The sequence below is a fragment of the Gavia stellata genome, chromosome 17, assembly GCF_030936135.1.
Source record: "Gavia stellata isolate bGavSte3 chromosome 17, bGavSte3.hap2, whole genome shotgun sequence".
Taxonomy (NCBI): domain Eukaryota; kingdom Metazoa; phylum Chordata; class Aves; order Gaviiformes; family Gaviidae; genus Gavia; species Gavia stellata.
Genome location: NC_082610.1, coordinates 6,831,043 through 6,844,062, shown reverse-complemented (window position 1 = coordinate 6,844,062; position 13,020 = coordinate 6,831,043). Strand labels below are relative to the sequence as shown.

At 37.9% G+C, this 13,020-nt stretch overlaps 1 protein-coding gene across 1 annotated transcript in view; it reads right to left on the bottom strand.

The window, feature by feature from the left end:
- ANO3 (anoctamin 3) overlaps positions 1 to 4,438 on the bottom strand; it is a 197,274-nt gene extending 192,836 nt beyond the window's left edge. The window contains exon 1 of the mRNA XM_059825930.1: positions 4,285 to 4,438. Within this exon, the coding sequence (XP_059681913.1) occupies positions 4,285 to 4,438 (154 nt within the window). The remainder of the gene's footprint in view (positions 1 to 4,284) is intronic.
- Positions 4,439 to 13,020: the final 8,582 nt, after the last annotated feature.

Sequence of the window (13,020 nt, the reverse complement as noted above, 5' to 3'; positions counted from 1 at the left end):
TACTAAACACTTGAAAAGTATTTACTTGGTTACATCATCTTTACCCAACAACTCCCATTTCCCTCTCCCCCAGCACCCTGTTAGCCTGTGTTGTTTGTGCCATGTGGACCAAAGCATTTTGCAGGAGTGTGTCCTTAATTTTTTTAACACCTTTTAATTGCTATGAGTTTAATACTTCATTTTGTTCCTTTTATACACTCATAGAGCATATGGGTGATTTCTAATACATAAATAGACCAGCAGTAAAAATAACTCCTAAAACATAGCAACTATTCTCTGGAAAATAACTTTCATATCCCTTCCCCTGAAACCTCATCAGTAAAAGAGCCACAAAAAAGGCTAAAGAAAAATAGTTTCTCTAGCTTCATACCGTTCTACCAAATGTCACAGAGTCAAATCTGTGTGATTTAGTGCACACCTCATTTCAGGAGAGTTTGAATGCTGTACTCTGACCCCACCACTACCAGCTACACTATCAAGACCTTACTTATGACTCATGCATTTTTTTAAATATATCTTTAAGAGGTTTCTTTATTCTTAACCAAGAGTTATTTAGACAAAACCATCTCTAGGAACATATTAGAGAAGTTACGTGGAGAAATATTTCTAACTATGATTTGTCTTATAGTTGTAAAACAAAGATTAGGAGATAAAGGCCGTTATTGTAGGTTGAGTGTTTTCAGTCATTTCCAGGCTAATAAGAGATGAAGCAGAATAGCATCTCTCAGGGATAATAAGGTTTAAATCTGCACAACTATTTACAGCTGGAATATTCAGATTAGCTTTCCTTTCTGTGAGAAGTCTGAGCTGCAAATACACCAGGCCCTGGAGGAACTTCTACCCTGGCAAATACACCAGAATTCTGGTCCTATGTTTCTATATCATGAAGAGCCTTCTGTTGCTCATTGGTGAAGACAAATCGCTGTAGCGGTGACAGTGGCATTCACGTTATATTGTATTAAAAATTCTTCTTTGCAGGCTAAGTAGCATATAAATCAAAATAAGCTTTATTTTCTTAAAGATAGTTTGGCATCTCTAAAAACCCATCAACCCCACATTATCTGCTGCGTCTACAAGTATCACTGCTCCGTTCAAACTTTCACCCAGAGTCCAGGTAACCCGAGTCCTGCAGAAAACAACATTGGTCATCTATCTGCTCGTGGAACGTTCTTCATCCGAGCTCGGTCACACATTTCAGAATTTCATCTTTTAAAACAATGTCTCAGTATTACACTGCAAGTGATCAACTCCTAAAGATTTCAATAATGCTCTGCATGCAAGAAGTCTGTATTCTATACACAGAGTGTTAATTTAACAATACTATTGTTCTTATTCTACTGTTATTACTCTCTGCAATATATTCTGACATATCTGCAGAATAAATATGCCTCAGGATAGGTACTTGCATCAGAATTGAAAATGGAGCGATATGCAGAAAGTTAAGCTCATTTACAACAACATTATTTCTTATTTAACAAGAGAGATGCAGGAAAGTAATTTAATATTTATATCCTATTGCAATGGGTTTGGTTAAAGCAGGTACAAAATTTTCCTGTCCCAGAGACTCTGAATAGACATCAGGTGTTTTAATAGCATCTCCATTTTCCGTTCCAAAAACATCAGACTGAATTTCAAGATATTACTTTGTCAGAGTATTTGCTTTTCTGTATTTGCAGTTAGGTGTTATGTTTACAATGAACACATCAGTACTACAAGAAGAAAAGTTTTTCTTCAGTGATAATCTCTCTCTATTGAATTATCTGCTTTCTACACAAAATACCATAGCACAAGCACAGCATAATAAATTTTAAGTAATAAACCTCACATAATGCATCTGATTATGTGGACAGCAGATTGAACAGAAGAAAAAGGACATGTTCTTATCCTTTGCTGCTTTTTTGTAGGTTCACACTGAGTATTTATGTTTTCATAGCTTACGTACCTTATACTACCATTTGTTGGTGATTTGAGTGTTTTTAGGAGAGGTCTCCAAAAAAAACATTGACAAAATCTAAAAAAGCATTGAGCCTAAATGTAAAGATTCCCAAGGCTGCAACTGTAGAGTGTGGAGTCCTGTGGGGCAGAGGAGCCAACACTAGCAAACCTCAGTGCAGCACCCTGATGTAGGATGTCGATTTCATTGAAGATTTTCATACTATTATTGCTATCTGAATAAAACACAACCCAACCCTAAGTTCTAAGAGCAAAATTTCAATTACTTCCCATAGCATGAAGTTTTCATTTTGCCTATGAAACATCATTGTTGGGAAATAGTCTACTCATGAAGAAATAGGGTCCATCATTTCAGTATAAGCAAAATCTGTTTATTTTTGTCAATAGCCATGGCTGAGCAAGTAGAAGTTCATTTTAGGAGATGAGATGTGGAAGCCAAATAGAACTTGTTTACACTGTTCCATTCAGACTTCAGCCAACCTAACACTGAAAACTACAAAGGGCTTGCATACTTTCAACACTGGTAAAATAAATATATCATAGAAACTTTTGGAGGGCCAAAGATGAGATGGCATTTGCTTTAAGTCATCATTCGTAAACCCCCAAAATATTAATATATGGGCATTTTTTTGATTCTTCCCATGGTGCAAAAACACAAAACAAGAAATCTTCTAACTCTGACAATGCATTTGTCAAAGATGCTTGCTAGCACTGTTTCTGCTTTAGGAATAGTAAACAGCGTTTGCAACAAATATTTGCAAGACGTAATTATTTTTAAAAAAGAATAATTATTTTTCCAAATGGAAGAATCCCAGCAAGGAGATTTCATTTTTTAATATCTCTTTCCTGCAGAACTCTGAATGGTATAGTTCCACAAACAATATGCTGCTCATGCTGAAAGTTCATTTTACTCTTGATCGACTGGGTAGGCTAGAACAGATTACTTAGATATTTAGGGAACATAGCAAAGTATATCAGCTAGCACAGGCATACATTCTTTAGTAGCACTTCTTTGGGACAGGAGAGGTAATTCTGAAGTTGTGTTACAGGATCCCAGGGGAACAGACAGGCACTTGATTCCTGACCTTGCAAAAACCTGCTAACGTACCAGGCAAACTTTCAAAAGTGCATCTACTGAGAAAAATTCTCTTTTACAAAATTTAGTGAAGGCTTCACAGGAAATAAAATTAGAAAATTTCTATTAGGGAAAGCACAAGTTATCCGCTTGTCTTGCAAAAGAATATATAGCATGACATCCCAACCATTTGACCATTTTAATGTGCAAGAACTGAATTTATAAGTAAAAAATGTTCCAAAAGTTTGTTACAGAGTTAAAAATATCCTAGTTTTATTTACATATTCACCTACTTCAGCCATGTGAAAGTTGCAGTCTTCCACTGCAGGTTGGTTGTCCTGTCACAGGATAAAGTATCACTTACATTCAGATGTTCTCCATTTGTCTTGTCTGTGCTTTGTTCCGGGGGTCATAAGCAAGTGAAAACACAATCAAATCAGATTATCCCTTGGGAGTTGTGTGAGTCAAGATACATATGTTGTTCACAAGAAAACAGAGTAGTCATTCTTAAAAGGTATTTCCTAGATGAATGACCATCAGTACTTTAGAAGGCTTTAAGGGCATAGCTGAGATTCCATTGATTAACTGCAGATATATCCTCTGGGTTACATTAGGCAATCAAGACAGCTACATTCCGTATTTTTCACTATTACGAATTTTCACAGAAATGAAACTTTCATGATGCTTTTTAATTGGCATTTTTGGGGACTTAGTCTAGCTATATGTAGCACCTGCCACAAAATAAAAAAAATAAATGAGGCGCAGTGGTCATAAAAAAAAAAAATTTCTTACAGCATATGCAGTTTCCTCTTTATACGCCCTGATGACATAAAAAATTACCAGAGAAAAGCAGAAGAGGAGCCACAGTGCTAAACACTAGAGAGCATAGCTTATATACACACCTTACAAAGTCTAATACCAGAGCAGCTGCTGAGCCTGCTCTAACTTACACAAAAACTATGTCATCTGCTACGGAAAGATCATCTTCCAGGTATTGCAAAGGTAACTATCTCCTGGGCTCTTCTTCCAGCAGTACCCTATGTGCTAGAGTGTTCAGGAGACACTGAATTTTTTTTTTTTTAAACAGACATACGTTCTACCCTTCATCTAAAGTAAAAATGACTTCATATATTGCATGCATGTGACAGCAATGAATCTTGTGTTTTCCTTATTGGGTCTTACAGTTTACTTGCAACATGTTACATGAGTAAATAGGCACAGATTTGAGGAAATAGTTTATATAAACGCATGCTTACCAGCTGGTGCAGAATGCGAGCAGTGAAGTTGAAAACCGTGATAATCGGCACACGATTCACTGAATTTGCCTTCCTTAAAATCTGACTTGGAATCCTTTTTGCTCTCAGTCGCATCTGAAGAAAGCTTATCCAGTTCAATTATCACAGCTGACATTGTAATATAGTCTCAGTATAACTCAATAAAACCAGAGCTGAACAAAAGAAGCAGCCACCTTAAGTTCAGCTTCCCCAAACTTGCAGCCTGGGGAAAAATAACTTTCTATCACAAAAAAAAAAAATCTCCCCAAACTGTAATAATGCAAACTGTTTTTAAGTCAATGACTGAGAAACTGTATCTCTTGAAGCTGTTCTTCCAGCTCTGCAGCATTTGCTAAATATTGCAGCTCTTCTCCAAGGTAGAAAAGTACTACTTTAAAAAGTTCTTCTGTTCTTGTAGTGACAACAGTATTACGGCATTTCTGTGTAGCTGCTACAAAAATAGCAAGGATAAGTGGAGACATCTGTATGTCTGCTAAGTTGTGGGCTTACTAACTTTGTTTTAAGAGTCTAATTCACATTTTGTTACCCCCTGGTCCAGCTGGGAGGGGCTAAGCAATGCCAATGGAAACAAGGGCATCCCGCACGCCAGCCCAGCGGCGAGCCTGGCAGCTGCACAGGGGAAGTTACTTGTGCCACAGTTCTGCTTCCTCGGGGAACACTCGGGTCTTTGTCTGGGATGTGCGCAGCAAGATAAATGACCACAGGCTACATCGTTCCTTGAAAGCAAGTAAGAAATGGTCCTCGGTTCTTTCGCTTATTATTCTGGAGCCGTGATTCTAAAAAGTTTCTTTCTAGGGAAAACAATTTTTGTGCTATTAAGGAAACTGGTTTAATCCTTTAAGCCTTTTTTTTTTTTTTTAGATTTTCCTTTCCTTAGAGGCAAATAAACCTCAAGAGAAGGGAATGATCCGTTTCTTTCCAGCCTCTGTCCCACCAGCCGGCCGGGGAGTACAATACACAGCGCCAAGAGAGTCACCCACTGGCGACGGTGGGAAGCGCCGCAGCCGGGAAGAGCCCGAAGGGAGCCGGGCAGGGGGTGCTGGGGGGGCACCCTGGGTGCGGAGGGCTGCCGGTGCCCTGCCAGCTGAGTGTCCCTTAAGAACAGCAGAGCTGATAAAGCATGAGTTGTCGTTGATGAAAACGTACCACATGAGCTTTCGGGAGGAAAATTGCCAAGCCTTAGCTAGAGAAGAGGTGATATGGTCATTTGACAGCTATTAGCTCCCTACCACTTTCTTAGCTCCTCTTTGTTCAGTGGGAAAGAGGAGTAAATAATGCAAAAAAAATCATTGCAGCCATGCGGCTTTTACTAAACAGTCTCTTGTCCTGCAACAACAGGACAAATCCAAAATCTCCAAACTCAACTTGATAGAAGTGAATTCTCAAGGCTGCCCCTGCTAATGTAAGTCGGGTTTAAACCGAGTTGCTGATGGTACCCTCAATAATCTCTGTGCAAGCAGGGAGCAGGTGGAGATCCCATGCGCTTGCGCAGGAAACATATCCTCAACCAGGGCCCAGCTGTTAAAAAAAAAAAAAAAAAAAAAATCGATGTACCAGTGGGACACTTCCCTAAGTTAAGGGAATTTCTAAGAGGTAATTTCTAGTTGCGTTACCATCACAGCAAGGAACCCAATCGAGGTAACGAGGCTAATACTAATAAGTAGAGCAACATGGAAATGGGACTGAAAAAAAAAAAAATCAATCATAGGGGAAGCTTCACCAAGGAGGCTAGAAATAATATGTGGCAGTTGTCTGTTTTTCATTTCACTTCAATTAATGCACATCAAGGGCAGGAAAAAAAGGAAGCTTGGTCAAAGTGTCACAACACTTAGCAAAACTTTAGAAATGGTTATATAATGGGCAAAACAAGCAAACAACCGTTACATAGTTTGGAAAGCAAATTCAGCATGGCTCACAGCAAGAAAGGGAAAGGAAAAAAAAAACCAGCACAACAGACTTGTGTTGCATCCTTTTTTTAATAGACTCCTACTTCAGTTCCTCTTTTAAATATGTAAAGTCAAGTTACGCCATTATTGTTGGCTGAAGTAATCTAATCTTCTCCTCTGAAAGAAACTTTCCCCAAAGGAGAACACTGACTGCTAAATTTGTCAGAAATTTTACAGGAGGTAACAGTCCTATCAATATATCCCAAACAAAATCGATAGCTTAAATTGCACTTCCCTATTTATAAATATTCAAAAGCTGTATTTTACATGGAGCTGTTAGTTAACTAAGTCCAGTATCAAAACTTCTAAAGAATGAAAAAGCTTAATCCTCTAATGACAAAGCATCACGAATGCCCAGAGGCAGAATCATTCTTCCAGCGTTCAGTGTCCTAACAACTTTACGCTATCCTTAGTTGGGTTCTTGTAACTTTTCTTAGATACATGAGCAATTCCACCTCCTGTACAAATTATTTTCTGAAGTCTTTAGGTTTCTCCAGTGACATTAATCTCAATGTGATTTAATTTAAAAATGAAGTATCTCATTACTATTGCTGCTGTTAAGTTTCCCACGTAACTCCAAACATATAAATCAGTCAAGGGCATATTAAGTCTTTAGCAGTCTGTGACTATTTCTTCATTTGTACAAGAGGTTTTTTTCCTCCTTGATTTTAGGCATTTACACATATTTTATGCATTTAGGAATATGACAAAAGCAGGCACTGTTCCTTAGCAATTTAGACAATCCCCAAACTGTTCTATTCTCTATATACGTTATGTAGCGTATGCAAAAACCCTGAAATAACAACCAGCTCTGCTGAAGGGTAAGAGTCATCCTTTAAGACGGAGGAGATGACAATGCATTGTGAAGAATTATAATTTTTATTTATTTATTTTTAATTTCCAACTCTGTGGAAAGCAATTTCCTAGTGGTGATATATGATAAACCCTGGTCTTCGTTCGTGGTCAGCAGAAGACCTGACAGGCCTATAGACCTTTCCCTCACGCTCAAGCAAACCAGATGTGCGGGGCCTAACTCTGCATCTGCTGTGAGCTGGCAGAGCCAAGCCAGCCTGCAAGCAGCCAAAGCCCTGTTTTGTTTGGCACCCCTGCCTTTTCTTCCTGTGTCCTTATTCCTCTTTCAAATAGTAGATGTCAAAACTGGGCACCTGAGATATTTTGTGGTTTTAATACCTTGTTATTTGTCAAGCAGTTCCAAGTTTTTCTATTTCTGCCTCCCTGCTCTATCAAAGACTCTCAACTTTTGACAAGATATCTGAACAATATTTTTAAGTATCATGGGAACATAAGTAATTTTCAGAACTTTGTTTAGGTGCCTAAAGACACACATATAGGTACCTAACCAAACCAAAAGCACCAGAACCTGCTATTCCTCCAAACTGTCTAAACTATTTGACTACTATTACAAAGCTGCTCCATAATTATTTTTAATAAATCTGGTTATTAGACAGTTATGTACATTTTTTTCATGATCTTCAGTTGTCTCATGCTTCTAGACTTCTGCAGTATTTGAAAATACAGCTGTATCTCCAACTGTCAATATTTGCACATTGTGAATTGTACCTGAAAGTAGCATTTATACCACTGACAATTTTTTCAGAGATCAGCAATTTAAAGATTCTAAACCATTCAGCTTTTATGATGCCAAACTAAGTTAAATTTAATTCATAGAGTACAGTTATAAATACTTCTCCCTCAAAAAGAAAAAAATAAAAGCTTGATGTCAAACTGCATTTTCTAACTTGTATGAAAAATTAGAATCTCATTTTCAGGGTTTTTGGGGGGTTTTGTGGATTGTTTTGTTTAATACAAGAGAAGTGACTGTTTATACTGTAAGAAGTGTTAATAACATTTTCCTTTTGTCCAACACATGAGTGTTGAGGAATTCCCATAATGGAAGACCCAGGCTTAATGACCTCCCTCTCCTTGGACCGATTTGCACCCATTCCCAGTGATTGCTCTGAAATATTATAGTCTTGTTGGGGAATGGATGTGGTAAATCATCCACTCTTGTCATAACCATTTGAACTACAGATAACCAGATGTTGAAAACAATAGAGGAGCAAGAGATAGCAACTTCCCAGAAGAGGGCTGAAACTAACACAGAATGAAATTTATTCTCTTCTGCTGTGATCCAGTTAATACTTGCTTACGGTTAAAGTGGAAATATTCCAACAACAAAGAATACTGGAAACAGCCTACAGATTTTGTTGCATGGCATCTGCTCAGAAGTGCAATATCTTCATTTGAATACATATTCACCACCAGGGAGGAAGTAAATACAAATGTAGGATCTCTCACCCCTCGTATAACTGTTAATCACAACTGACTATATTTTTCAGCACACAAACTCTACTCAAAATGCATTTTACAAGGCATTAGCAGTGAGGACAAATTTGATTTAGGTCAACAAACAAAAAAGCAGAGGCTTCAGTGCACTCAAAGGTAAGAATTGGATCTGGCGGCATGTTTTCAGGAAGGAAGAAACAAAGGTGTGTGAGAAACATCGAGACATGCATTTACTGACAATTTCCATGAATTTCTGTCTCATTCCTAGACACGGTTGTTGACACAACCTGGAACTGTAAAAAGGAGAGAAGAAAAAGCCTTCTGAACCCCTAGCAAAAAAATTTAGATAGTTAAAATATATAAAAGGTCACGACCTTGTTCCTAGTTTAGGTATCTATCATCCTCATCAACAGTTTCAGTCACACAGACAATAACAACCCACCACATCAAGGGTCAAATTGAATTTCTGGATCCTTCACTCTACACAAGAGAAAAAAGAGCTGACCCAAAACATCTTGGCCTAGTTGTCTCCTTCCCAGAGCTCTTGCTGAGAACTTCAAGAGGGGCAGAAAGCAGAATGAAAATAGGCGAGGGGGACACAGAAATAGCTGGCCTACATGCTTACTGAAGAAACTGTATAACCACCCAAGGTGAACCTCATCGCGCTTTACGAAGCCTGTTAGCTTAGGGGGAATAGATTCCCCATACAATAGACAGGATTTCACATATAGCAAAGGTTATGCAAAAGTTTTTCCAGGGTTGTTTTCCCCTAGCAGTTAGCGAACCAGTAATAGCTTTGTGTTATCTGAAGCAGGATTTTCCTGAGCACCCAACTAGGCAGCAGGGCTCCAAGAGTAAATAGAGTATTTATCCTTTCTCACTCAGTAAAACAGTGACAGTTTCAGAAAAGCATAGGTCAAAGGGTATTTCCTTCTTTCACACAGAGAAATCTAGCCATCACATTGGTTTACTATACCCTCCAAGTCTAATTAGCATATATCAGTTTAGAAAGGCTAACATGGTTACCATGTAAAAATGTGGGATTTCCTTGCTCCACAGCAAAACATTGGGTCTCTAGAACAAAACCTAAGGCACATCTGAACTTCTGTGATTTCAAAAACATAGGTATTATTCTGCAAGCAGAAAGTAAAAAACTGTACCGAAGACAGCTTCAATGCATACAGAAGGAATTTGATTTACACACGAGAAACGAACAATTCCTATCTTACCTAATAGAAAAAGAGAGACCATAAAGACATCATGCTGTAGTAAACCAAGGCAGTTTTTAAATAGCAAAATAGGTTTATACTTCAGGACAGTTTTTTGATGGTGTCTTTCTTATTAATTGAAGAGTTACCCATGTAGATGTCAACAGAAGCAGTTATTTGTGTTATATAAAGAGGTAGGGAAGAAAATGCTGTCTATCTTCTGTAAGCAACCCTGGAACACCTCAGACTGTCTGCTAAATCAATGCAGGCACAACTGGAATTCGATTATTTTACTATATAATCTCTATAACTTTTGAGCTGGTAGAAAAGTGAGGCAATTTTGGCTACATTCTGCTGATAAATTAACACACTTAAGTCTGTTTTGCAAATAGCTTTGCCAGCAATATTGAATAATCAATCTTGAAAACATACTTTTATACTTATCATTTTCTTATTTATTGGTGTTAGGAGAAAATAACAATTTTTAGTTTTGAATTAACTGTCCCATAACAATTTAAAATTCCCTTTAGAATTTACTGAAAATTATTCCCTTTTTTAACATTACTTGGAGGATTCAATAAAGTCCTATCCTAAAGTAAGACATGCTGACAATCATTCTCTCTGGGGAAGAAAAAACCAAAACAATTAAGTAACCAGACAGCACACTCCGTCACCAAACTTTACCAAGTGAAACAGGAAAATCATTTGGGAAATTCCATTAATAGAGGCAGATTTAATGAGCTGCAGTCCAAAAATCTCAAAGCTGTTTAATCTTTAAACTTCCCAGTTGTATCTAAAAGATAATTTAAACCAATCTAACTTTTCTATATAGGTATCTTACCAACATATATATACACAGACAAAATTAATCCAGAACATGTTCTGTCATTACAGTGCAAAGAAACATAGCTGATACTCCTGAGTCTTTAAAACATCTATTTTGGCTTAGGAGTCTACTACTGCCGTTTATTTTGTCCCCCAAGTAACATCCATGCTTTTGAAATTGTATTTCACGTTTGTTTTTAATGTACTGAGTCCACCCAGCAAAATGGATTAGCAATTTGTTAATAACAGCGACGTTTAACATTGGGTACTTGACATTACAGAATTAATAATAAGAACGTAACTATTCCATATTATTGTTTTATTCATAAGAAATACAATCCATTAATTATTTTTTTTTCAGAAGGGCTAGGGGGCACCACTACTTAAGAACTACTGACATTGGAAAGCTAAACATAGGCACAGAACAACCACTTTTACACTGGCAATATTTGTCTGATAACTATTTTTCAGAGCTATGTAGAAAAAATTTTTTCCAAAACTAGGAACATGAGAAAGGAGGCCTGTAATCACCAGCTCTCCCTATATATATAGATGAATTTACTGTGATATCAGACGCTTAAGTAGATAAGAGACTGTTTCCCTAATGCACTGGAAGGCTTTCGCTTTATTAGGCATAAAGTCCATCTGCAGTTGCTAAGATATAACAAAATCTTGATGTGGCTAAAGCAATGTGCAGTTTCTGCCAATAAAATGTTGCTTGTACCCTAAAGTAAAGGCAGTTTTTATTAAAGCAAATATTAAAGGCAAAAGGTCTTGCTCAATTAAGACAGTTCCTCTTCCAGTCATTCCCTAACCATGTAACAAGATGATTTTTTAACTTTACGGCATGTTACAACAACTTTCTCCATATACCTATAATCACCCTTACTTAGAGATGAAGAAATAAAACAGAAAAAGATTAACCCTGAGGAAACCAGTAGCAAAGTCCAAGACCAAAAAAGCATCTTAGTTAAAAGGCAATTACTTCTCTCAAATTTCCTCTACAACATGTGACAGACTAACTCCTTGGAGAACTACATGTGTGGTTTTTCCAGTAATGAGCTACTTCGACATAGATTCTAGTAAAACCAAGTTTAAACTCAATGCATTATTATAATTATTAAATTCAGCTAAAAAAAATTAAATGAGGATTGGGAAACTTAAATACCATTAAAGATATCCACATGTACGGTGAAATGCTTTGGAATTTGAAGATACCTCCGCGATAGTTCAAACCTCACCCATGCTAGTGTCAGACTAATGCATATATAATCCAACACAACCTCTCTAGCGATTTAATCACCGGAGCAATTCAGTTATTTACAGACAGAAATTTAGATGTGGAGCCGGTTCACCGAGACTAATCTCACATTTCAAATCACACTGACCAGAAAACAGAGACTTGATTAAATTTAATATGGTAACCTCCTACTTGTTTGCATTTCATAGCAATATCAGGATAGAAAGATCAAATGGTTGTAGAGTCACCATCACTGGAGGTGTTCAAAAAACGTGTAGACGTGGTACTGTGGGACACGGTTTAGCGGGCATGGTGGTGTTGGGTTGATGGTTGGACTGCATGTTCTTACAGGTCTTTTCCAACCTTAGTGATTCTGTGAAATTTGTCACCTGGATTCACATTTATTCGTATGTACAAACCTGGCAAGATCTCCAAGAATAAACAATAAGGTTTTCATGAAATGCAAGTTTTCTACCAGTGTGGCATTTTAACAGTTCTGGGCAGGACATGTTTTATTAGAATAGTTATACATGCATCTCAAAAAACTAGGAGCTTGGCTGATATAAAAAAAGCTCCAAGGAAACAGGGTAAAGTCAATTTCAAGATTACAAGAATGCAGTTAGTGTATGCAGGGATGAAACAAGGAAAGCCAAGGCCTCCTTGAAATTAAACCTGGCAAGGGATGTCAAGGTCAACAGGAAAGGTTTCTTCAAGTACATTGGAGGAAAAAGGAAAACTAGAGAAAATGTGGGCCTGCTGTTGAATGAGACCGGTGCCATGGTGACAGATGACGCAGAGAAGGTGGAGTTCCTGAATGCTTTCTTTGCTTCAGTCTTTACTGCTCTGTCCAGCCCTCAGGAGTCCCAGACTTTGGTGGTAAGAGAAAGTCTAGAGGAAGGAAGGCTTTCCCTTGGTTGAGGAGGATCAAGTTAGAGACCAATTAAGTAAACTGGACATGCACAAGTCCATGGGTCCTGATGGGATGCACCCGCAAGTACTGAGGGAGCTGGCAGAAGTAATTGCTGGGCCACTCTCCATCATCTTTGAAAGGTCCTGGAGAACAGGCAAGGTGCCTGAGGACTGGAGGAAAGCCAATGTCACTCTAGTCTTCAAAAAAGGCAAGACGACAGACCCAGGAAACTACAGGCCAGTCAGCCTCACCTCCATCCCT